General features: G+C 42.5%; 1 protein-coding gene and 1 long non-coding RNA gene across 7 annotated transcripts; one reads left to right on the top strand and one right to left on the bottom strand.

Annotated features, from left to right (window-relative positions):
- Positions 1 to 856: 856 nt before the first annotated feature.
- LOC118513450 (mothers against decapentaplegic homolog 3-like) lies at positions 857 to 25,700 on the bottom strand. Of its 6 annotated transcripts, none has more exons than XM_036059201.1 (9): positions 25,454 to 25,674; positions 24,327 to 24,799; positions 5,088 to 5,181; positions 4,704 to 5,017; positions 4,329 to 4,615; positions 3,892 to 4,069; positions 3,508 to 3,713; positions 3,283 to 3,427; positions 857 to 3,185 (listed from the first exon to the last, which is right to left on the bottom strand). In XM_036059201.1, exons 2-9 carry the CDS (start codon positions 24,524 to 24,526, stop codon positions 3,062 to 3,064), a joined length of 1,548 nt encoding a protein of 515 aa, XP_035915094.1. In that variant the 5' UTR covers positions 24,527 to 24,799; positions 25,454 to 25,674; the 3' UTR covers positions 857 to 3,061. The 6 variants fall into 6 exon arrangements, with proteins under 6 accessions (XP_035915094.1, XP_035915095.1, XP_035915098.1 ...); XM_036059202.1 differs by having other exon boundaries at positions 2,325 to 3,185; positions 25,545 to 25,700; XM_036059205.1 differs by having other exon boundaries at positions 2,325 to 3,185; positions 25,592 to 25,681.
- LOC118513451 lies at positions 20,330 to 23,471 on the top strand. Its single transcript, XR_004906472.1, has 3 exons — positions 20,330 to 21,800; positions 21,933 to 21,975; positions 23,458 to 23,471. It is a non-coding gene; the product is annotated as an uncharacterized LOC118513451 (long non-coding RNA).
- Positions 25,701 to 26,291: the final 591 nt, after the last annotated feature.

The following is a 26,291-nucleotide window of genomic DNA, read 5'->3' as shown; positions in this document are numbered from 1 at the left end:
CACATCGTCGATCCGGTTATCGAAGAGACGCGTAAAGTGAAACCCGGAAAAAGAAGAAAAAAAAGCAAATGTTTCTGTTCATACGGTTTTCTACGATTCCGACCGTTCCGACGGTTCCAGACGGTTCCGATGGTTCCAGATGGTTCCGATGGTTCCGATGGTTCCGACGGTTCCAGACGGTTCCGGACGGTTCCGGACGGTTCCGGACGGTTCCGGACGGTTCCGGACGGTTCCGGACGGTGTCGGACGGTTCCGGACGGTTCCGGACGGTTCCGGACGGTTCCAAGTGGAACTAACGATTCCTTTTCCTCGGAATCGGAACTGGAATGACACCGATCGGAACCGGATCGGAATCGTGGGTCCGTTCCAGGGAACCCATCACTACAGACATCCTGACGGTTGCCAAAGCCGGAACGATACGCTGGTTGGGGCACGTGGTGAACAGATGAACAGATGGCACGTGATGAACAGAAGTCACCGCAGCCATGGACCATGTTACCTGGAAACGGATTGAACACCAGGCCATGTCTGCACGACTTGCTCCACAGAAGCAGCCCTAGAAAGAAGAAGAAGTAATTTAATCTATCCAACTAACATCCCTTCTGGCGTCTGTGAAAATTCTGACCATTTTAAAATCCTCTATGAACCACCTGGCGTACGATCAATGTTGCGAGTCGCAAAGTATGGCTGTAATAGCTATAACTAGTTAAATGGCTTAGAAGCATCTTACTTGTCAATTGTTCGGATAGAGATCGTCCTCGTTCTTTCTTCTGCGGAGCACGCATGCATTGCCGGTACCGCCTGGCGGCTGTCACTTACATGTTTGTTCAGATTTTATTGTTTTTTCCACAAGCGCAACCTAACAATCGCTACTAATAATAGTTTGGTTGGTTTCATAATCCAGCTGGTTAGCGTTCGCGGACATCACTTATCATCATCATTTCTCTCAAACACGCTCTATAACACATTTAATAGTGAGGTCCTTGCTAGAGATGTAGAAACGAAAGGAGACAAAACAAAACTCGGGATTATCGTTACGGGGGGTGAAGTAAAACCCGATCGATCGATCGATCGACTATGACAAACAAGAAAACTTTACTTCCGTTCCGTCTCATGTCAATGCGCCCGGAATTGTCGACCCTCCCCCGCACTCACTCTCCCTGTTCCCAACCAGTTTATGGGTAAAGTAAACGGCTAAACTTATCTGAGCTATGAACTGATCTAAGAACAAAACGTAAACTAAGCGAAAGAAATCATTGTACGTACCAACCTGATTTGCGGGTGATTGCTGGGGAGGGGGTGGGGGGGAGGGCAGGAAACCCCTCTGCTGGGTGTGCGGCCCCAACCCACCCCTCCCCACCCCTGAACTACTTCCGTTCCTGTACATTCACGTTTGCTTTCAACAAATTTTCCACGTGTCCCCGTGTGCCGGGTTTCCATCCAGCGTTTTAGTCTCTCTTTTGTCCTCTCTCTCTCTCTCTCTCTCTCTCACTTTCTTTGTTTCTCTCTTCCAGGCGATATCACGTCCGACTGGATTTCTGTTTTTCATTTTTGAGTAAACGTTTGCTCTGCTTTATTTCATTCAAAAATGTATGTCTCTTTGTGTGTGTGTGTGTGTGTGCCTCGTCCTCTGAACGCATCACATGTTTTATAGTGTCAAAAATAAAGTTGCATTCTGTTGTACATTGCTTTCTTGTTTTGTTTTGGTTGTGTTTGCTCTACACGCAAACTCTCTACGTACTCTTGCGCCGGAAAATTGTCCCATCCGAACTGTTACCGAACCGAACCGAAGTGAGAAAGAACAGTCTATAGGTGTGCTTGTGTGTGTGTGGGGAAAGTGCGGACGATCTGTTGCAGCAACAACCGCAACACTTTCTGCTCCCTCTGTTTCAAAAACATACACACACACAAACACGCCACAATCACGGCTCTGTTTCTCGGTCTCTCTCTCTCTCTCTTTTCTATCTCTACCGTGCGCCAATCCTTTCGTCTATGACCAACAGGCTCTCAAACACTCGCATACACACACACACGCTTAATAATACATTCCCCGATTCTTCCACACAACACGAATGCTCGTTTAACACTATTTTTTCTGGCTCGTTCTATTCCATCCACCCCGGCGGCGAGTGGGTGTTTCCTGCTGCACCATACTATTTCTCGTTTCAAATGTTCTTAACACCTGGACCTCGAAGGAGGACATGCACAGCATTCGTAAGTATTGTAACGTCCCCCAATAAATGTAAAAAAAAACAAAACCGAACAAATAGAGACAAAAAAAAAACATGTACGTAGCAATGAAGCAAACCAATTGTAGGAAAAACTTAACTGTAAAAAATCTTGATGATCATCTTAGTATATTGTAACGTTTTGGTTAATGCGCGATACCCTGTTTTTCCCGGATGCGCGATCCGTTAAACGTTGCAATCGCTCGACACACACACACACAATCGTTACACACAGCACTGCAATGCTTCTCAAGATAAGGAACAAAATATTGGCTTAAAACATTTAGCTCTCGCATGCTCCATCCTTTCGATTTGGGGTTTTGTTATGCTCCGCTATCATCAGTATCCAGTACCGGTAGCAGTTGAGGCAAGTAGGATAAACATTTCTCTCCCTTCCCGACTTTCGAGGAAGCAAAGGTCTGCAAAAGGATTTCTTCAGTAAGAAAACGAAAGGTCAATTTTACCACGGCCTAGCACACAGTCAATCAACTCAAGGGACAATCTATATATATATATACAGGATTCCTTCTAAGGTCGAGTTTTAAAAATGCTTTACGGAAAGTTCTGTAAAGCGAAAGTGAAAAACAAATGATAATAGTAGAGAAATGGTTCGCAACCTCGCGAACGGGCGTATCGCCATAGATGGTGCTGCATCGGAAGGTACAGGCGTGGGGCTGGAGAAGGTGCGCAGGAGCAAAACATCTTCCGGCGGAGGTAGAAAACAGTTTGTCGACCCACCACGCGGCTGTGCGTTACAGCGCGCGATAAGAACTATGGCTAGTAGCATCGACACGCACACACAGACGGCGACACAGACGGGGTGTGGTTGGGTTTTAGGACATAGAACTACATGGCAAACGTGGTGAGCCCATCTGGGTGAGGACACGGTCGAGCCACTGCAGGGGACCGTTTAAATGCAGCTCTATCCAGCACGGCGTTGAGGTAACGGTCTGTCGACTGTGAAAAAAAAAAGAAACAATACACCCAGACAGATAGAAACGCCATTAACGAGTGTCACTTTCGCACTCTCTTGCCCAACGATGTGTTCGCTTACCGATATTCTGCGCCCCATCCCTTCACGAACGACATTCGTATTGTGCACATCCGGGTCAGCTGGTAGACGGCCTCAAAACCCGCCGATACGGACTGTGACAGCAGGGTGGCAAATTCCTGATTGTTGAAGATTTTTAAATTGCAGCCTGCAACGAGAGCGGCAGTAGATTAGCTGTCTGGAAGGGCCCCGGCGGAGTGGCGCAACCGCTCGTTTCGATATGCTTACCGGGTGGAATTTTGCAAACCGTGGCCGGATGCCACCCGTACCGCTGATTACAGTTTGGGCTCTGCACGAAAATGCTGGAATCGCTTAAACACTCGGCAAACACCTCACCGCCGATATAGTACAGCCGAACGCCCTTGCCGATGTGGCGTCGCGTTTGCTCCACTACCTCGTTCCTGTTCACGTTCGACAGTAGCCCAAGGCAGAATCTGAAAAAAGGAGTGAAGAAGCACGCCACATTAGAGGTGAATGTAACGATCGGCAATTTTGTTAGGGTAGAGTTGCCACAGTTGTATTATTTTTTTCGAAATCTAATGAGAGGCTACTTAAAATATTTTTCTCCTATTTCTTAAACCATCTTTTCTAGGGACCTTGATTGTAGCTTACCGTTCCGAGTTGGAAGGATCCGTAAACCCGTCGACCGTGATGGAAGGTTGGGAGGCGTGAAACGTTTCACCGACGCGCAGGTTCAGCTCGTAGTAGCTGATCGAGCACCAGAAGGCTGGTTCGTGGTACATTACGGGTTGTGTGTCCATTTCCGCTGGTGACATGCGTGACAAATCGGCTGCATATGTAGGCAATAGTGGAAAACAGTAAAAGCACGCATTAGTCTTTTTCGTTAAATGTTTTTTTTTTTGAAATCGGCATATATCACTACGATTCTCATGCGTTCATGAGATTGATCCGATGATCTATTTCCACTATAACATCAAGAAAAGAAAATCAAGAAAAAGATTGCCCCTTTGCTCTCAACCCCATTTGCGAACGATGGACGGCGAGCTTTGGACAGGTTTGAAAGAACGCGGATACCAACAATGACTCACTCATATTGTCATTCTGATCGAGCGGATCACCGTCTTCAGACATGTAGCCGGGCGGCGGCGTCTCGGTGTTCGGTATGGTGCCCACACCGACGCTAACCGAGTCCATAATCGTCGTGTTGGTCGGTATCTGTTGGCCCAGCGTTGCCTCCATGTAGCACGGCGAAGAAAGTTGCTGCTGCTGCTGCTGCTGTTGAAGTTGCTGCTGGTGTTGCTGATGCTGCTGCAGTTGCTGGTGTAGCTGCCGGGCTGATACTTGCGATGGTTGAGGACTGGTTACATAGTTATCACTAGAACGAAGGATATATGGAAAAGATTGATGTATTATTCATCAGTCGCAAATACATCAAACTACATCTCTACAGATGCTACACCTACTTTAATGCATTGTACTGTATGTTGACTGGTACGGTATTACTAAGATCGTCCAAGGTGTAGGTAACGGAGTTTTCTCCCTGAAGGTTCGATAGGTTCTTCGGAACCAGTATGGTCAGCGGCTGTTGTGCCTGCTGCTGTTGTTGTTGCTGCTGCTGCTGCTGTTGTTGCTGCTGTTGTTGCTGCTGTTGCTGATGTTGCGAGTGTTGCGAATGCGATTCGATGCGAGTGTAGTGATATGGATTAATGCACACCTCGTCTTTCTTTAGATGATATGCGTACTCGCATATATCGAGTGCTTTCAACTCTGTCTGACTCTGTGGAAGAAAAAAGGACAGATGGGATTAGTAAACAATCGAACAGAATGTTGCTCGCTCGAAAACTCACCTTAAGATCAGGCCAGCGCCACAGTCGACAGTATATGACGTGAGGAAGACCTTTTTTTAGCGCAACTCCATTTTCTCCGTTCGCTGAACCATTTCTGTAAATAAAAATAAAAAGTAATCAATGTTAATATAATCAATTTCAAAATCAATCAGGTGAGAAGTATTGCCCAATGTAAGCAAATATTGCAGCATCTGTAGAAGCATTTATCATACTCTCGAATAAGTGAAACTTCCCGCTATATGAAAATTTACGAAATAAAGTCGATGCTTGCACCAATAACAATCTTATAAGGAGACAACATCTGAAAGTTAATAATCGATTGTACCATGTGAAATTATGCTTAATTCCACCATTTTTTTTTTGCTCCATAATAGGTACAACAGTCGCTGGTGGCGTATTTGGAGAACATAAGCTATTAACACTTCATTATTTGTCATTGATGGAGTAATGAACGTGCTCACCTAATAAAACCCTTGCTTTGGAGCACTCACACAGAATATAATAACACATGTAACACAATGCAACTTTAAAAAAAAACGTCAAAAGGAGATACAGGAACACTTGCCAACGTAAAAGAAAAGGAAATTGGGGTAAGGAGTAGAATAGGTTCACAAGTTATACGGGGGGCAACTGTATGCAAGTGGTGTGAAAGTTCACGGTGATATGTGTGCATGAGTATTTAGGACATAAAAGTAATATTTAAGTTAACCGTTAAATAAGTAAAAAAAAAATATTGAAAGCTATTATAAGTTGTCATGGAAGTTTGCTCAAGTATTCATTAGACATTTTATCAGTTTTTATTAACTTTTTCAATGGTTTTAATAAGTTCCATATTTCTTACATATTCCTGATCCATATTTGTATCACTTTTGATAGTAAAAAAATTAATAAACTTTGTGTTTAAGTTTATTTTTACTAAAAAGTTTATGAACTTTCTAAAAGGAACAAAAACTAGATAAAACAGTAATTTCTAGCATTAATTACAATAATTAATATACATGACTTTATAAAAAAATATTTATTAATTCATAATTTTATCTAAAAAAGTGTAGAAAATTATATAATAAATATAATTACATTTTACCACGTCAAATGAAAATACTTTACATAATTTATGTACAAACTTACTGAGAGTTTAAATTAAATCATTTTGTCCTATCTTTTCATTTTTCCATTCCACTGTGCAGTCCCACGAAAGCTTGCGTGCGAGTGTGTTTTCCATGCAACTTGTGGGCCTATTCTACTCCTTAGTCGAAGATTTTATCCATTCTCTCGTTTTACAAACGGATAATGGATCGGAAACGTTAGCCGAGCATAATTAAGTTAGCTCGAGGAGAAATTGTTAAACGATGGTTTAAGTAAGGCTAAACATTATTTATTCCCATGAGCTGTCAATCACAGCCAGGCACGCACGTTCACTTCATCGACCAGCGACGTCAAAATGTGCACCCTCTCGTGGTGGTAACGGAACACCCCTGAAGCGAATCAAATCTTAGTCACATCCTTCAATTTAAAAATGAAATAAATTTATTTTCACACTTGCAACCGTAAATGATTCATTGTTTCAAAAATTCATTGTAATGTTTGTTGAGGCCCTTGTGGCATTTTGATCCGGCTGAATAAAAAACAAAACAAAAAGCCGGACGCTTACGGGTGAACACCACAGATAAGCGCTAATTGGTGAAGGCCATAAAAACGACGTTACCGCAAAACGACACGATTAAGTCATCAACCACAAGTGCAGCGCAATCATATTCACCACACAAGGAGCTGTGATCGTATTCCACTCTAATTGGGAGGTAAATGACCACAACTCGGGGTTTTAACAAATGTTAAAACAAAGGTGCATACAGTGCATTCGACTGATCCAAATATTATGTTGAAAAGGAGCGATAAATTCACTTTATAACTCCATACATAAATGTCTACCAACAAAAAAAAACGTGCTCAATCTCAATCTACGACAAATAAAGCGACTTTCTTCGTTTTGCGCCCACTTGGCCTGCCATGACTCACTGCTACTGCAACCCAGCCACCAGCCAGACAGACACCGTGTGCGAGTGCATCTTTCGACCGCCGTCTAGCAAAAGCTGATGTAATTGCCAACCGCCGAAGTACAGCGATCTTGGACCGGGCGAAGGACAGGAAGGGTAATATCAATTTATCTTTCTCTCGATTCCTGTACACAGCCTCACGACAGAGTGCACACGGCCCAGCCCACACCGGCAGTTCGTTAATGAAATGTGCCAATCTAAACACAGACAAACGTGGGTACACCTTGCACCCCTTGCAGAGCGCCGAGACAGTGAACCGGCCGACCGACCGACCGACCGGTGGGAGCGAACCCATTTCTTGTTCGCAGTACGCATTGAACAACGATCGAGGAAAAGCGCCACGCAAAACCCACGCACAAGTGTCTGCTGCCACCCTGCTTGCTGTGCCCATGGACCGCGCATTTTGACGGGGTGACGAAGGTGTCACGCTTCATCGATTTATGGAATTGCAAACTTTGCGCACACGAATAAAGGCACGGGGGGGACAACGAAGCTTTCCCAACCGGCTGTGGATGGAAGCGCGGTACACGCTTTTTCCACCATACACTAACAAGCCGGCAGAGCCAATGATCATACATCCAAATGCGTCGGTTCAATGCAATCGTTACAATCTATTTGCGCTAGGAATACTGTGGAACTGAGGAATTTGACAAAATGTGTTTATTGTGTTATTTATTATCACTAACTACGGTACAGGCCGCATGTTCGTGCCCCATTTGCGGACATGAGTGGAAGAGTTTTTTTTTCGATTAAAATCCACCATACAAAATGGAAAGTTGAGTAGTGAGCTAATTAATGTAACGGAGGATGATTTTTTGTTCATTTATCTTACTAATTAGAAGGTGGTTCAACGTATTATAAACAATCGTCCACGATTATGCATGCAAAACTGTTATCTCGGGCAAAATCCCTATGTTGCATGGGTGATTGGAATTTGAAGTTGGGTAATGGCAATAGCAAGCCAATGTTTGGACTCTGTTCCAGATGAAGAGGAACATTTTCCAGTAAAACTAGAGCCGTTTGCAGTCTAATGATCCTGAACGAAGAAGTTGAAAATAAGTGGGACAAATTCTTAACATTGGCGATGAGCTTGGCAACAGTTTCCCACTTCTAGGGAAAAACTAGGGAAAAATCTAATTTCATGCATTGATTTGCACGACCCTAAATGGTCGTGTGTGACATTTAAATGTAATGTAAAATTAGGTAAATCTCGACCTAATAGACTGATGGCTTAATCATCAAGAAACATAAATCTTGGTATGAGAGAATCTGTCCGATCAATAAACAATATCACAGTGGCTACCGATTGTCCTTAGGACCTGAACCAATTATTCGAATATTAATTTTTACGCCAGACAGGGTTTAATTTACAAGCTAATTACAGAAGGACCACATGGAGATAAGGTGCTAAAACATTTGTTTTAGAATCCTTCTTGAATACCAAATTACCTTGAATTTGTCTGTAATTCTTGTCTAGATAACTAAACAGTCGGGCTTGGGTGGTCTCGGATATACAGCAATGAGCATTAAAGTAAGACCATCTAATGTTTAAAAATTGTAAAAAATTTGGATTTTTGTTGAGATTGAGAGCTTTTAAGCTGTAAAATATAATTTAAGATTATGGGAAGACGATCATATAATTCATCATATCATCGAAGGGATCGAATCGGAGTTTCTTTTTCCATTTTTATGCATAGATGGTATAAAATTCAAAAATTAATACATTATTCTTCTTATTGTGTATTATTATTCTACTACAACTTCGAACGATTTTTGGCTTTATGTATGGCTTCCTGGCCTTTGATTTATCTGTAGTATTGTGTAGGGAGAAACGATCCTGATGGAAACTGATGCCAATCTTTCATATTATTCGTGTAATATAAAAAAATTAAAATGTTAATTAAAACGTTAAGTAAATAAAAAAATAAAACTAATTAAATAACCGGTTTCACAAATTGTCACCTAAAAACCAGAAATCTTACTAACCCCAATGAATTGAATTGTCTCCTTTAAATTCTCATTCTCAACTTTACGCCTTGACAAAGTTTGCATGGCCGGTGGTAAACGATCATCCTCATTACCATTCTTCTCTTGTACTGCACACTCCGACAATGCAAAGCGCCGCACAGCGCCAGGTTCCCCCACACCAACGTTCTTCCTGGAATACGTTTGCGCACCTTCAACAACAGCACCCCTCATTACCATATCCAATCCAACACGGTTCCAAGTGTGTTTGCATGGTGCTTGACGCGCTTTTAGATTTTTTCCTCCCCCCAGGATCGCATCATCACGATCGTCCACCATCGATCGATCTGTGTCGATCTTCTGGCGACGACGTTTGTTGGCAAATAAAAGGCATTGCTTCTGCCTCTTCAGACGCGCGCAAGAAAGCTGCACTCAGTGGGACATTATGACCCGCTTCCTGCTTCTAACACCTTCTCAACTCGCCCCCCCCCCCCCCCCCCCCATTCCACCGGAATGGGTTTCATTTCCGGTAGAGCAGACACGACCAGTGCACATGGGCGGATGAACAGACGGTTCTTCAACACATCTTCCCCACAAACATACATTCCTCAGACACACATACACAGGCACAGCACAACATTCTTCAGCACTCGCACCACACGGATACATACATTTTAGCGGAATGAAATCGAAATTAAAAAAGGCCACTACACTATCGCTTTTACTGCGATGCAGACACATCTCTTCGCCTCCGGTTGCGAGCACACGTTTCCCCTTGTATCATTCCGGCAGAAATAAGTGCCATTGGGAGTTATTTATATGCAGCAGCACCCAGGTACATGGAACGCGTAAAACAAGCTCCTAGTCTAACGGTCGGTGACATGGGCCTTAGCCTACAGACGGCGCGGTAGGCCCCAATTAGCAAACTAAACACACAGCAGAACTGCATTGCTAAAAAAGGTGCAACTCTGGCGCAGACACGCAATCGGCGCACATACACACACACACACATCTTGCATTATTTTGCTCCGCTTCACTAGACCAACGATTCCCTGTTGGCTGTCCGTTACTGTGTTGCAACATGTCCGCGATAGCATTTTATCATTTTCGCTGATAAACTCCACCTATCGAGCCCTGATCGTTTTGCTATGTTTTGTCTTTTATTTGATGAAGTATTAAAAGTGTTTCACACACACACAAACACACTTAATAAAAATAAAGGATGCTTTACATCTTGCAACTATTCATCGTGTCAAGTCGCATTTTCATTGTTTGTTTTTCAATCCAGGATCAATTCCACCACCATCGTCGTCTGTCCTGCCACCCGGGACACACCACACACGGCTATTGCACAATCCACTACAAACATATTCCACCCCTTAAAACCAACAAAACAGATACACATACACACACACACACAGCTGCAAGCACGCACACCGCCCGTCATCCTAAGCACCGACATTTACACACGCAACAAACCGCGAAAGAACGCGCCGTTCCGTCTCACTCACACACCGGGACGCGCTATGTCTGGCTGGGTGGGTAAGCGAGACAGCACACTTACACAACGACTGCGCGACTGGAAAAGCGCCTAGAATTTGCACCCGAAAAAAAAAACACCCGTGCTAGCTAAAATCACACCACCGGGGAAACGCAATCAAATATCTAGCTACCTTTGGAATCTTATAGATGTTGCCTCCTAGTTCACCGTGTAAATTCAACTGTCTGGGATGGAACAAAATCCGATGCACACAGAGATACTCTGGACCGAACCAAAACACAGTGTGTGTGTGTCTGTGTATGTGTGTCTATGGTTTCGAGCGGGTGCACCTCCATCCGTTCAAACATCCAACGCAAAACTGGCCGACTGCCGGTTTGGCTGACTCCTGGTGAGGCCAGGAAAAGGAACGAAGACCGAGACCCCCGTCATCATCAGTTATCGTCATTCGTTGCCTAAATGTGTGCGTACACATGCAGGCAGGCAGGCAGCGACACACACACACACAAGGGCAGGTCCGTGGGCGCGCATCTCCAATCATCATCATCATGAACAATTCGCTTTCGTTGGCCTGTGGGCGTTAGGACGAGGGTTAAGAGGGTTGTTCTCGGGGAGGGGTAAGTACACACACATACGTTCGCATGCCTTATGAAGAGCAGAACAACCCCAAAACAGAGAGAATTCGCATCGAGAACGCTCCAGACGAGAGAGAGAGAGAGAGCGCGAGATTGTGTGAGCTAACAGGAAAACACAATTTGGACAAGCCGCATGCAATGGCGGACGTTCGGGGCGGCATGTCTAGACATGCATAGCGGGCACCGACGGCATCCAAAATGACATGAGCGAGAGCAAACCCATTAAAGCGAGATGGAGCATAGAGAACATGCCACAAAAAAAGTGGGGAGTCTTTTTTTGGGCCATTTTTGATAGAACAATCTAGGGTAAAATGTATAATAAGTACGTTGTGCTCTTGTTCTACGTAATATTGTTAAATTTATTTCCTACCCTCTCTATTCCGTGAGTGTGCGCCTAGTTTTTCCCATCTTTAGTGTATTCGATGATGCTCATACTTTAAATAATACATGCGCAATGTGAAATAACATACCCTTGGCAAGCTTCGACAACACAACACAGCAAACAACGTTTTCGATGCGAGGTACACAAACAAACAAAAAACCACCCCGGCATGTACCCATACATAGAGAGAGAGAGAGAAAGAGAGCGCGCGCGAGAGAGAGAGAGAGAGAGAGGGAGACAGTGGAGAGGGTCAGCAACACACTGAACGAGAGAAGCAGCGAAAGTAGACAACTTAACTGGAGCACCCATACACACACACATGCATATGCTACCGTTGTTGCTCCCCCTTGTGCTGGCCACTCTCTGTTTTCCGTCATACCACCCTCTCCCAATCATCCCAACCTATACGTATCATCCCCTAATGAAAACGGCCAACTTTTTTGCACTTTAAATGATGCTCCCCTCGTCGGGCTTGTTTCGTGTCGTGTTCCCTTTTTTTCGCTTTTCTTCAGGTGCGGAAGAAGCATGTGATGAAGCAAAGGTTTTTTTTTCTTTATTAAACTTTTTACTCTCCTTTTCCTTCTATTGCTTCTGCTTAGTGCGTTCTCTTGTTTTTATTATTCGATTTTTTATTCATTGATCCGTGACCGAAATGGAACGAAACGCAACCGGTATAAAATAGAAACATGTTCGCCATATATTATTCATCCCGGGGGTTTCGGTGCTGGGCGATGAAAAGCGAAACAACAGAAATGATGAGTTGTTTAACAGCTTTACTCGGTTGTGAATTTGTAATTTTACATCATGGAGTACTGCACGGTGTGCTGGAATGGAGGAAGCCACACGGTACAACAACAAACACACCAATATAAAATAAATAATATAACACATTATGCAGTTGCTTCAATGAGGGGGGGGGGGGGGGGTTATGTTCCTTTTACACTTGAAAAAATTGTTTCAAAAATAAACGTTCCAAAACACAATAAAACTATCTACTTGGCCACCCTTTCATTCAGTATCAGCAAATACCCAAGTATGTCTAACAAGATGGCAAATCGTCTAACAAAGTGTATCGACTAGAATTCGACTGAGGTATTCTGGAAGCCTTTTCTTTGGAGATGAATACAATGGAAAGATTACACGATCACCGAAAGATTCCCATTTTAAGTGATTTTCTGGTGCATGTGTTATGCCTGAAAATGTCTAGTTTGGATAGGATCTACTTCGCCGATTTCGTCCGAAGTACTGCCCAAAGATGAAGAACGATAACACCCCCAGCAGCTGCCAACGAGTTTTCCTCGTCAGTTTCTGGAGCATGCAAAGGCAGGTTAAGTGGTTAAGGGTTAAAATTTTACTGCTTGCCTTAGAGGACACCCTAGTAGACTGCCTCTCATGTACCATATCAATTGGCTACTGATTTTTTAGTTAGAAAAGACGTTGCAGACTGACATCTCTGCTATAACTACTTCTAGACTTGATAGCTTCCTCTATTCGATTCCGCCATTCAGTGCCAGTACTTAGTTCTTGCGCTAGTTTACCTTTAACTGGATTATGGCATTATGGCATTATGAAATTTTTAAGTCTAAAGTTTTGTGGCTTTCTGGCAGTTCTATATCATCAAACTATTAATGAAGTTCTATCTTCGAATATATTGGCCATAGCTACTCAAAAACAATTGATAACGACGTTGTAACATATTTTGTTTTGAAAAAAAACATTCATATACTACCTACTATATGGGACAGATTAATGAAGCGCTCGAACAAAATATCATCACTTTAATAAAATACACTCATGTAAAAATGCACTTAAATATATTTTAAGTGTTTCAGGTCAGGGCATAAAACCTGACTCACCTCAAACCTCAGGGATTTTTTAAATTTGTTGTTAGTCTGGGGTATAAAACAATAATAAGGCGTAGACCGTTTGTAATATCAAAATCGATACATCAGTACATGTTTTTTAATTAACTGATTTAATTGTATTAATGCTCCAGAAATTAACATTTTTTTAAGTTTTATAAAGGAGTTAAATTGATGTTATTTAATATAAAAAGTAAGATAAAATGTCAAAATCTCCTATTTAAATTCCTAATTATCAATAATTTAGCTGGTTAATTTTTTTTTGTCCTTTAATTTTTCTCAAGTCCTCCACAGCCCAATTACTTCCGTTATAATAATGTGAAAAATGTGTGTTTTACACTTAACAATGGATTCCGATAAAAGAAAGCAATTGTCAAGCTCTTTTGAATTAAAGTTGTAGATCAAATTATAGCTTTCGATCATAAAATGATCCAACTTATCGTGCAAAATTATTGTACTACTAAAACTGTACACATGATGCAAGATTTTTAAATTTTAAACAACATGTCATGCGTTATGAAACAAAACAGTACAACTTTCCATTCCAAAAACAGTCTTTTTTCCAATCGATAGTCTTATTTGGCCATCTATTAGCCAGTGTCTAATCAGGCTTTTTTTTAAAATAAAATAACCGGGAGCGACCCAGTGGTGAGGCGACAACGGCGGCGGTCTTCATACGGCAGGACCGGGGTTCAAGTCCCATCCAGATCGTTCCCCCATAGTGTGAGGACTGACGACTATCCAAATACGTGGTATCATTAAGTCTAGTAAGCTAGAAATGGCAGGCAGGACCGTAAGAGTTCGTTAGGCAAGAGAAGAAGAAGAAGAAGATATAAAACGATAAAGAACGATAAAAGCATTTCTAAACTAGAGTTCTTACGATACAGCAACCATAAAAAGAAACCGCGCATTGACCGGGAAACCGGGAACCGAAGTTCACCATGCCCCCGGTATCGGCAGTATAGTCGCGTCCACGGCCACGAAATAGAAGCAGAACGAAAACAAAAGCCAAGCAGTGCGCGTTGAATGCGCGGTGTGTGTGCAAAATGTTTGCATGTGTGTGCGTAAGAGACGAGAAGAGCACAGGAACGCACACAACGTGAAGAAGTACGACGGGAGAAGAAAAAGGCCGGCCCCGGTCAGGGGTTGTGGTTGTGTTGTGAGAAACCTTGAAATCTGCAAACCACACGTTTGCCAAATTTTTAACTTCCTTTTTGTTTTTAGTTTGCTTCGCTCTTCTTCCAAAACACAACGCAGCGTGCGCTACGTGTACGCAGATACGTGATGAGCTCATACGCACAGTGTTGTTTGCGAAATTAGCAGCTGTAGGTATAATTATTGGGCATTAATTAAATATTTATTAGCAATCGCTGTTTTTTTTTCTTTAATTTGGAAAATCACACAATTCTTGCCAAATCGTGATGGACATCATTTAGCATTAGAACAAGTGAAATGTGAATCTCAGAGTTAGCTAGAATCGCCCGAATGCAAATGACAACAATCACCGCTGATGGAGACGCATCATCGCGCGTAAGTTTTTAGAAGAGCGTTTGACGAAATGCTTGAAAAGAAGAGCAAGATAGAGCGAAAGAGGGACAGCAAGAGAACATTGCAAAAATGATGAATATCGTTGCACACACGACACGATTACGGTGATGATGATGAGGGGAGTAAAGAGGAACGACAAAAATAAGCAGGCAGGACACCGAAAACCGATTTCTATGCTAATTTTGAGACATCGTCGATGCCGTCGTCTGGTTTGTACAGCCACACACACATAGATGCACATGAGATGCACACACAGGGTGCACCTGACGAGACACACGCTGACGATGAATGTATGAACGCTTCCGGCTCTCATCATCTTCAAACTGTACGGCACTCTCTATGTTCTTCTCTTTCTGTTTCTCTCTCTCTCTCTCTCTTCCTATATTCAAACAAGCAGAAGAGTAGCAGAAAACACACACTATGGGTCGATACTGGGAAAGGGTCGAAACTGGGAAAACTGGATGGCGAAATGGACTACCCTCTAGTCTACACGGGGTAACTGAACTGTACCGCCTTACCAACACTCCGCAGTCGACCAGAGACCAACAATAGGGTAAGGGTCACACTACTAACAGGACCAACAAAAAACTGTCGCGACAGTGTGGAACACACGCACACACACGCAGACATTCCACCTCTCCAGCAGGCGGCGCGAAATGCCTTTTCTTTGCACAAACGTTTTTTTCCTAGTGGTGGATAGCGTAGGTTAGCAGCTATTTTTATCACATTGACTTTAAACCTTTTCTTTGCGAATCTTTTTTTTGTGAATATGTTCAATGCAACACCACTTTATACTATAAAAATAATTATTAAAAGTATTGCACATGCCTTGGCAAATTCTACTCAGTAGTACTTCCAAGACGCGAGATGTCCTGTGGTTACTTTTTGCTCTGGTGTAGTAGCTGGAACCAGAATCCAGCATGAAATAGAAAGCGGAACCACGGCTTGTCTGTCTAGCAACGATCACTACGACGAATTGCGTACGTGACACTTTCACTGTCTGCTACGATGTATAGAAACGGTATGGCACACTGAACGGTGGCAAAGCATAACCTGTTCTCGGTCCACAAGCAACAAAATACACCTCTTTGCACCCTTTACTTTCTTCCTTCCTTCCTCTTTCTGTTTGTATCCTTTTTCCTCCTCGAAACGACCAACTTAAAGGGGTCGTCCCAGACTAACTCTCCGCTAGAACTGTTCCGTGTGTTCATTTCTTCCCGGGAGTTCATCGTGCCATTACCTCCCCCTTAGAGGGTGAGCAGACACACAGCGACACGGGACATTAGAAATGGCGATGTGCGCGCGCATACATGTATGCTTGCCGGTACAGCGTTATGTTGCTTCCCTTTGTTGCCGGTTCTAGCGACCGGGTTTTTTTCTGGATGTGGAACTTTTTCCCCGTTTTCCCTGCTCCAAAACATTCATCCGCACAAAGCCAACTCCCGGCAGACGGACGGACGTACGGACGGATGGGCAGTACGGGACAGACAGACATACTATAGACGAAAGTTTTCCGCACACAGTCACGAACACACACGCACAACAGGAGTGTTGTTGACCTTGTCCCCGGGCGCCATTGGCGCAAAAAGGAGCGCGAACAATGCAGTTTATCGTACGCTAGCCGCAATATAAAGGATACTAAACTGGGCCGTAATCTACTATTATTCTTTTAAAAAAAACCCTTAACAAAATATTCCAAACTTTAGTTACAATATTCTGAAGATTAAAAAAAAGCGTCCACTAGCAAAAACAAATCATTTCCTCATGGAGGCGCCCAGTCTTTGTTAAGAACGCACCACATTAAAATAAGATGGTGTAACCGCTGGTGAAATTAACAATTTAGCGAGCGCTACAGGTAAATCGGAAGACAAACTTATCGTAGCAAAGTAATACAATAAAATTTTATTAACAAAAAAATTTCATGATAAAACATACTCCAACAGACCCCACTTAAAGCTCTTAAGCTAATACAGAGTATCCGAAAGATACATGACGATTTCCTATATGATTTTAACGCATTTTCCGGATAATTGTTAATCGACACTCAAGTTTTTTGACGGTTCCCTCAATATGTTTAGATTCTTTAAGAGAGATAGACTAAAAATAGAAAAATGATGTTATAGTTAAACATCATTGAAAAACAACCTCTTTTTACTATTTTTATAAAATTACTACTGACTATTATTCCTTTTTGCCAGACACGAAATTCCTGTCTTTGTTTTGCGTTAGGCCGAGAAGCACCTTACGGCTAAGAAAATTTTCCCTTTGTTTCTTTGCATAAAAATATCCTCGAAACCCCGTCCAAAATCGTGAATGAGGTTTAAAAATATTAGGGAAATCTTAAAAACAAAACCCAGGAATGTCCAGTAAATAGTATGGTCGGTAGAATTAAACGCTGCTTTAGAACTAATGTTATTTAAAATCCATCAAAAGGCAGCATTACTAGTGTTTTACTTTTTTTCTAAACGAAACAATACTAATCATTAAAAGTATAATAAGCTGAGCACATAAACCCCCAATTCCCTGGGTTTCAAGTGTCTCACAGTGGAACCATTTGAACCATCTCATCCCTTATCGGCAAAGAGTAAATATAACCCAGGTTTTAAGAAGAAAAAAAAACCCCGGCTTCCAACCAACAGCTGTTCACACAAAACGATGATGGTACAGCGGCTCTGCATCGATCGGACTCAGCGATGGTGACGCAATAGAACCGGCTCCACAACATAATACAACCATGACGACAACCGCAACCGCAACCGTCCTCACTTCGCTTTGCTATCCACTTGGATACATTGATTCGTAAACAAAAATTGTGCCGTGTCACATTTTTTGTTTGTAAAAAGATTCTTCTTCTTCTTCTTCTCTTTGTGAGGATATATCACGGTTCGGTGAGGAAGTCCAGCTTCCTGGGCCCTTCCGCACTACTCCGCGATTGTGATACACGATCCTCAATGAGTATGGACCGGCAACTAAAGGCCATATGTCCTTTTTTCTGATTATAATTGTACTGTTGTATCTTTTGTCGTTCTTGTGGTCACTTTCTGTTGGTATTCTGTATAGATGTTTGTTGACACCTTGATGGTCGGTCTATTTTGTTTATATTGTGGTGTTGGGTACTTGTACTGTTTGAGAAAGCTGTTGATTGATGAAAAATCCAGTGTTTTGAGCTGGATAATGACCTGAATAGGTCAGCCTTATCCCGGGCTGGCTCGGCATTGAGGGTTGATTGTGAATCTCTACAAGTATCCTATCCTTTCCTTGCCTAGGACAAGGTTCGAATTAACCGTTACGCTTTTGTTTGTTTGAGGTAGTTGCCCTTAGTTTTTTTCACATGCGTCTTTTTGAATTTGTTGTTGTAGTTTCAATTTCCTAACTTTCCTGACCCTCTTAGAACGTTATTCTATTCTCTTTAATAAATTTGGTTACTTCTTTTATGATGTTTGCATTCTTTGCTTTCCAGGCTTTGATGAAGTCTTCCTCATTTATGTTGCTGGAATTATTCCTTTCTATTGCATATCTTTGGCAGTAAAAGGTTCTATGGTTAGCTGTATCCGGTTCATCGCAGATTTCACATGTCCCATTCTCAATCAGCTTCATTTTATGAAGCCAGTAGTTCCCGTAATCATGTCCAGCTACTAGTCGGTTTATTTTTTTAATGTCTTTTGCTGGTAGGTTTAGTTTGTGGTGCCACATATTCTTTTCTATGCAATGTTGGTATCTAGCGAACTTTTTGCCTTTGTTTAAGCATAGATTTGTGTACCATAGGTCGGCTTCTATTATGGCTTTGTTTTTAAAAGTCATTATGGCATCCTTCATTCTTAGTTTATTTTGTATCACAGATTGGGATTTAAGGCCTTCCTTTGCCAGCTTGTCTGCCTCTTCATTGCCATGTATGCCGACATGGCTTGGCACCCATTGTATTTTGGCTTTGGTTATTTGGCAATTATGAATAATTCTACTAACTAATTCATCAATAAATAATTCGTCTTTGGTAGAGTTTAAAATAGTGCATGCTGCCATACTGTCGGTATATATACTAATGTTAACCCACCCTTCGCTTACTGATAAAGTGAGTGCCTTGTCAATTGCATATAATTCAGTGGTACATATCGACGTTGGGGAGTTGAGTCTGTACATCATTTTACGCACTTCTTGAGGGTTTACTATTATGTAGATTCCTATTCCACATTCGTTCTCTTTTTTACTCCCATCCGTAAAGATCTTAATGCCCTGTTGCCTGTTTATATTGTCCATGCTCCTTTGGTATAGAACTGCCTTATTGTGTTGGGTTTTGCCTGCATCTATTCCAGCGATTGATGTGCTTATTGTTACATCCTTCCAATCTTCTTTTGCGTGGTTGTATTCGTATTTCAATATGTTATTGAAAACCGTTTTGTCTGCTAGATAGGTTTTCTCTTGGGCTGTAATTTTTTGTGATGTGTTGGGTTGTATCTGAACATGTGTATTGAACAGGGAGTGGGCTATTGCTTTACATAGTTGTTTTTGAATGAGGAATGCGGATCTGACGTGGAAAGGCCATTCAGCCGCTATCGCATGAAGGGTATTGAGAGGGGTGGTTTTTGAGCATCCTGTTATTTTTCTTAGCGATTGGTTAAGTGTCGTATTCATCGATTTGATCTCCTTTTTATTGCCATTATAGCTCAGTGATATGCCATACTCTAGACTTCCCCTAATTAGGGCTTGGTGAAGTTGTTTGGCCTTCTCAGGATTGATGTTGAAGGTTCTATTGCAAACTATTTTTAAGAAGTTTAATTTTTTATCTGCTTTGGCGATCTGGCTTTTTATGTGGTCGTGGAATTTTAAGCCCCTATCGATAACAATTCCCAAGAACTGGTGTGAGTTGACTTGGTCGATAGGTGCCCCATTTAGTGTGATTCGCATTCTGCTATTATTTTTGTCAAATGTCATTACTTTTGTTTTGTCAATATTGATTTTAAGTTTCAGTGAGGTTAGTATCATCGCTAACTGATCAAAAGCTCTTTGCAGTTTTTGGTTCGTTGCTGACGCTGTTATTCCACTTTCTACTATCGCGAAATCGTCCGCATATTGGATTACTCTCATTTTATCCTCGTTTAATGTGTGACATTCACTGGTGTAAATGTTAAAGAGTATTGGTGATAGAACATCACCTTGAGGTAATCCCTTTGAAATCCTTCTCTTTATGGTAGTACCTTCTGTTGCTACTTCAATCCATCTGTTTGTTAGGAAGCCTACGATCCATCTGATATCCTCTGTGGATATCATATTGTTGGAGAGGCAGTTTTTTAGAATTTGTATGTCAACACTGTTGTATGCATTTTTTATATCCACAAATAGTGCTGCAGTGTGTTTGTTTTTTCTGCTATCATACATCAGTTTGTTCACCAAGCAGTCTACCGCTGATGTAGTGGCACGGTTTTTTCTAAAGCCAAAGGAAAATTCGGGCAATAGTCGATACTTTTCTACATCGCTATAAATATTTTCCAGTATTGCTGTGTTTGTTACCTTAGTAATCGTTGGTAACATGGCTATAGGTCTATAACTAGTAGCTTCGTTTGGGTCCTTCCCTGGTTTTTCTATAGCAACTATTCTTATCGTTTTTAACTTTTTCTCTACTCTGCCCGACTTATACATGTTATTGACATCATCAATAATGGCTTGTGTATTTTTTCTGTTTAGTTTTTTAAGCATATTGTATGAGATGTTGTCAATACCAGGGGAAGTGTTCTTTTTAGAGTGGATAATTCTATCCCATTTCTCAAGGTCTATGATATTTTTGTCACTATAGAAATGATGTACTTCTATTCGGCTTGTACTCTTTGTCGGGCCGAAATTGATGTTTAGAAATTCAGATGCTTTGGTTTTGTCTTTGGTGATGATGTTGTAGTTTTTTGAACTTCCCTTCATGGACCCAACTATTTTCCATAGCTTTGTGGCAGTGGTTTGGGAATCTACTTTTGCTTGCTTTTTAGTGAATCTAAACTTGGCCAAGTCTCGTTTGTAGCTTATTGCATTGTCCAGTGTTCTGTTTTGATTGTATAATGTGCGCGATTCATTTTTCTTTTTCCACGCTTTTTGCACCTCTTCCGTCCACCACGTCTTTGGTATGTATTTTGTCTTAATGCTATTTCTAATAAATATTCTTTGTATATCTTTGGTTAAGCTATTAATGTTGTTTCCTCTCTTGAATGGAAGGTTTGCTATCTGCTCGTCTATTTTCTTTTTTTGATAGACGATTCTTTGGTTGTTTAGGGATTGAATGCCATTATACGATGTTATTATAACCCTGTGTCCACTATTGCCAATATGTAGATCCGTTACCAGTCTCTGTATGCTTGGCGCAACCGACATCGTAGCTATAGTTAAGTCTATGGCTGAGTTCTTTTTTGCTGGGTCAGGGTTTATGAACGTTTGTTCTTTGTTGTGTACTAGCATCATGTTGGCTTCATTTATCTCTTCAACAATAGCTTTGCCTTTTCCATCGCAATAATCGTTTCCCCAATCTGTGTGGTGTGCGTTAAAATCGCCAACGATTATAACTTTGTTATATCTTTGAAGATTGTTCATAATTTGTCCGATTAGTGTCCTGAAACGTGCTATTTGTGTAGTCGGTTTCACATACACTGATGCTATAACTAGTCCGGACTGTTTTATTCTTATCGCTATAGCCTGGATGAGCGGATTGGGGGTAACGATATCTAACCGTTCGATGGTAAGTGTATTGCGGGCAATTATCATGCACCCTCCGTAGCCATCTTCTCTATTCTGTGTGAGTATGTAGTAATTAGGTAACCTTGCACTCGTTATGGAGTCTGGATTTAGCCACGTTTCTTGTAAACAAGCTACATCTACATTTTCTTTAATCAGTATTTCACGGATTTCCTCTTTGTTATTTTTAAAGCTTTGAATATTAGCTTGTAATATCTTGAAGAGGAGCAGTATAGGTAAGTAGATTTATGTATATAATTCTATATATATATATTTTTTTATGGAGTGTTGTTGTCTTTTTCTGTTTCTGGCGATAGTTTTTTTTCTAGTATTTTTGGATCAATTTTGTGTACAGTGTTTGTGTGTATGGCTGGCGTAGTCTCGGTCACTTCTTCGATGTATATCGAGTCCTGCGATTCGAAGGATGCGCTCGATATGTTATCTATGTCATAGTAGATTTTTTTATTTTTATGGTTGTTTGGTGGGAATGATGCATAGGCAGTGGTATTTGTATTCTGTGGTGTGGTGTGGTTTTCTGAATGTGGTATTAGTATTTCTGTGTTGATTTTGGAGCTGTTTTGTGAGTGAATTTTTTCTGTAGTGTGGTGTGTGTCGACATTATTGAGACTATTTGTCGTGGTAGTATTTCTCATTTTCTGTGCATAGGACACTTCTGTCGTGTAGACCCTAGGGATAGTAGGGCATTGTTTTCTCCTAATTCTTCTTGCTTCACCGTACGTCATTTTTCCTTCTGTTTTAATTTTGCTAATTATCATTTCGTCCATAAAGACGGGGCAATTTTTGTCTAGCGTGTTATGAGCGTCTCCACAAGATACACATTTTACTTCACTGCACGGGGTTTCATGCTCCGGTTTGCTGCAGTTGGCGCACGTTCTTTCCCCGCGACACCATTTCTTTGTGTGCCCCAGTTTCATGCAATTGTTGCAACGCATGGGACGGGGGATGTATAGTTCCACTTTAAGTGGGTAAAGGCCAAAATCCACCATCCGGGGTACCTTGCCTGATTTAAATGTAATGATGGCTGTACGGGTGTTTTTTAGTTGGTTGTCTATCTTTCTTTTTAGGATCGTGACTTCCAACGCTTTTTGGTGTTTCAATCCATCTAGAATTTCGGCTTCCGTTAAGAATTCGATATCAGGGCACCTTATCATACCTTTACAGGTATTGAGGGTCGGGTGCTCTGTTGTTTTTAACATAATGTCACCTCTGCAATCTGATATTTTTTTGATGCCCTGTATCTTATTAGCCTGTCTTGGATTTGCTACCTTTATTAGTAGCTTCCCGTCCTTTAATCTGTTTACCTGACGTGCTTTTTCCCCTATCGCATCGTCAATTACTTTCGCCATGAGGAATGGGTTCACATTACTTAGGTCCCTATTTGGAGTTACTGCCTCCATGATGAGGAAGACTTCTTCATCACAAGATTCATTTCCTACTAGCAGTGCTTTCGTCTTCTTTCCAACTTTCCTTTTTGGCTCCGTGTACTCTTCTAATCCATTGTAGTAGTTTCCGAGGGGAATCCCCCCCCCTGGGTCCTGGACCCCCATACCTCCCACTTCCACCTATCCTCCGTAGGTATTATTTTTTCTCACACTGTCCACTTAGATTTTTTTTTTCCACTTCACTTTTCTCAAAATTTACTCTTCCTGGGTTGATTTATCTAACGGTTTTTTTAATCACACGTGTATATTCTTCAGGTGCCAACTGTCGAATGTTGTAAAAAGATAGAAGTTAAAAAAAAATCTCCCGATACCCTTATCAGAGCGTCCTGGTCGCTGTGGTCCACGCGAACATGGGCACACTCAGCTCACTATCGGTACGATTAAATATTTGCCCTATTCTAATCTACCCGCCCGTTAGGGGAATATGATTCAATGACGTCATTTGCTAACACATCCAATCCAAGTAACACACATTCGTTACCTTGGGCACTCCGCCTCGAGTCCGCAACTCGTGACTTTACGATTGCATTCTTTGTCTCTGCTAGTGCCTCTAAAACATAAACCCAACATGAATTTCGGGTGCATCGCCTATTTGCTTGTATGCGTGTCTAATCATGTGATCAACGTCAACGTCGCCCAAACTCTTTACGTCGCGCACACAACGTCGTCAAAACGTTCGTGTGCGATGCGTGGAACACGGAAACAAAAACAAAATCGTTGTTTCGCTGAGTAACCACCTCAACCCCGGCCATAGTATGAAGTATCTGCCCTGCATGTGTGTATGTGTTTGTACGCGCCATGATATTCACTTCCAAAACACTGATTTTGGCCCGTGTCCGCGAGTGGTCCGCTACCTTTGTCCTTGATCTTTACGATACGAACGCATGCTTTTTTCGAGTGTGCAGTATTTGACGTTCCGTTCTCACGGGCGTGCGCACACACACACACACATACACGCATTTCTAATCAACATTTTACGATAGCAGTCGCAGGACAGACGGACCACACAAATTGCCCCCTAAACCGGGTATATGAATTGATGACTTTTTCCTTTTTATACTGCCCAGCATCACAACAAACCCAACCCATTATATAAGGCGGTCCGGATGTGGCGTAGCGCTTACCTTGGTATCGGTACACATTTCGTGTGGCAGCTCTGCACGGTCAGGGCCCGTTCCAGCTCCTCCAGGGCGCTCGTTTTCTTCATCTTCTTGGCCAAACTTTTGACCGCCTTTTCGCCCCATTTCCCTTCGGCCGAATCGTCCGACGGAACCTTCCGCCAGCCGAGCAACCGCTTCACGATCGGTGGCGTGAAGGGCAACATCGTTTTCACCGATTGGCCGACCGTGCGGTACGCGGAATCGAAACGTAGCAACACACACTACCTTTTGCCGGAAATCGGAGCAAACACAGCGAGAAACCAAATTCACGAACAAATTGGCGCACAGGCACACACTGGGGAGACTCGCACCCGTACCGGGCGGCACGGTTTACACTCGATCGATTTTTGTCGCCGTTTTCTATAACGCTATAACCTTCCGCTGCACATTACTTGTTGGCTTCACTGTTTGGGTTCACGGTTTAAACTGATCCTTTGCTGGGTTAGCAAAAAAAAAAACAGAGGAAGAGAAGACCAAACAAACAAAAAAACGCTAACGATGTGCAATATTATGAGGCAACCAAAAACCCATCCGCAGGGGTCGCCCTATCCTCGCGTGCGTGTGCGTGTTGTCTGGTTGGATTAAGAGTTAGAATTTGACAGCCAACGTTTTGGACCAGCGAAGAAAACTGGTCCTTCCACAGTCTCGGTGTTGGCTTCTCCGCCGTGATGGTCCTACGCACCCGCTTGCTGGACTGAGGCAACCTCACCGGGCTCACCGAATCTCGCCGAATGCCGGATTCGGAACAACTGTCGCCCGCCTGATCACACACCTTCACGCGGCACGGTTTACGGGGCTCAAGGTGTGAAAAGCATACGTTGCCCTGCTTCTGATCTGCCCGTCCGCCCAGACTACTGCGATCATAGCCCGCACTGACCCCAGGGCCGAGCGCGCACTCACTGTACACAAGGGAAGTATCTTTCTCTATATCACTTCTTGGCTTTGCCTTTGCAAAGATCAGCCTGCGTAGGGGCCAAGGGAAAAAAACGTACGACGTCAGACGAGGAAACAGTGCTAGTACCACCAACACCACCACTACGACATCATCACCTGAACGGTGCGCACTTCTTCAACACACGCACGAATATTACCCCAGGGAGACACGGATGCACTTTTATCTCACTTTACCAAAAACATTCCCCCGAGCGATTTAGGCCGATGCACGTATGCGTACCACCTTACCATGGGTATGGGTTATGATTATTTTTGATCGGTGCACAAATTATTACTCTAGCTCCCTGGTATTTTCTTTTCGTACGCTGAAAACCACAATTGCGAAAATATGGGTAAAATGGTGCTAGCGGTGGGCACGGAACGTTTCGGTCCGTTCCGCGATTTCGGAGCGGAACAAGTGTTCTTTTTGGGGTGGTTATGGATGGAAACAAAAGAAAACCCCACACACACTCGTACACACTCGCAATGATGGGAGTGATTAAAAAATTTAAATGATTTTTTTTTGTTATTACTTTTACTTAACAACTGCTTGGGCATCTGACGTAATTCTTGATCATTTTGTAAATTGTTTCGCGAGATCTCGTTCCAAAGCCGAGCGTAATTTGCACGTCAAGCGCCAAATGTCAAACTGAAGAACTGTCAAACCGATGTCAACAAACGAATTGGTGGAATGCGTACAAACTAAAAACATAAACAACGGGAGTTCGTAACGATGGAACGTATCTGGCCAGATCTCCCGGCAGGTTCTTTTGCTGCTGCCGAAGTTGTTTGTCACTGTATCTGCAGTGTAGTTGAAGGTCACGCACCACTCGACGAAGCATCATATTCCAGTCACAATATATCGACTTTGTGGTTTGGAATATGGTATCGTCCTTGACAGCAAGGGACAGCAAGTCTTTGCTGAAGCACTGTTCCTGGCTGGTTGTGTGTCCGGAATCCGTAGACTACAACTAAAACTCAGCGTCGCCTACGATT

This window comes from Anopheles stephensi, chromosome 3 (assembly GCF_013141755.1).
Source record: "Anopheles stephensi strain Indian chromosome 3, UCI_ANSTEP_V1.0, whole genome shotgun sequence".
NCBI classification, from domain to species: Eukaryota; Metazoa; Arthropoda; class Insecta; order Diptera; family Culicidae; genus Anopheles; species Anopheles stephensi.
This window is presented reverse-complemented; position numbering and strand designations above follow the sequence as displayed.

What these genes read in the sequence shown, in the direction of transcription:
- LOC118513450 (XM_036059202.1), bottom strand. Translation starts at nt 24,526, where the DNA reads ATGTTGCCCTTCACGCCACCGATCGTGAAGCGGTTGCTCGGCTGGCGG. An exon ending in GGCGCTGGCCTGATCTTAAG is followed by an intron (nt 5,018 to 5,087) that starts GTGAGTTTTCGA and finishes TTTCTTCCACAG; the next exon opens with AGTCAGACAGAGTTGAAAGC. An exon ending in GGTTTGCAAAATTCCACCCG is followed by an intron (nt 3,428 to 3,507) that starts GTAAGCATATCG and finishes CTCTCGTTGCAG; the next exon opens with GCTGCAATTTAAAAATCTTC.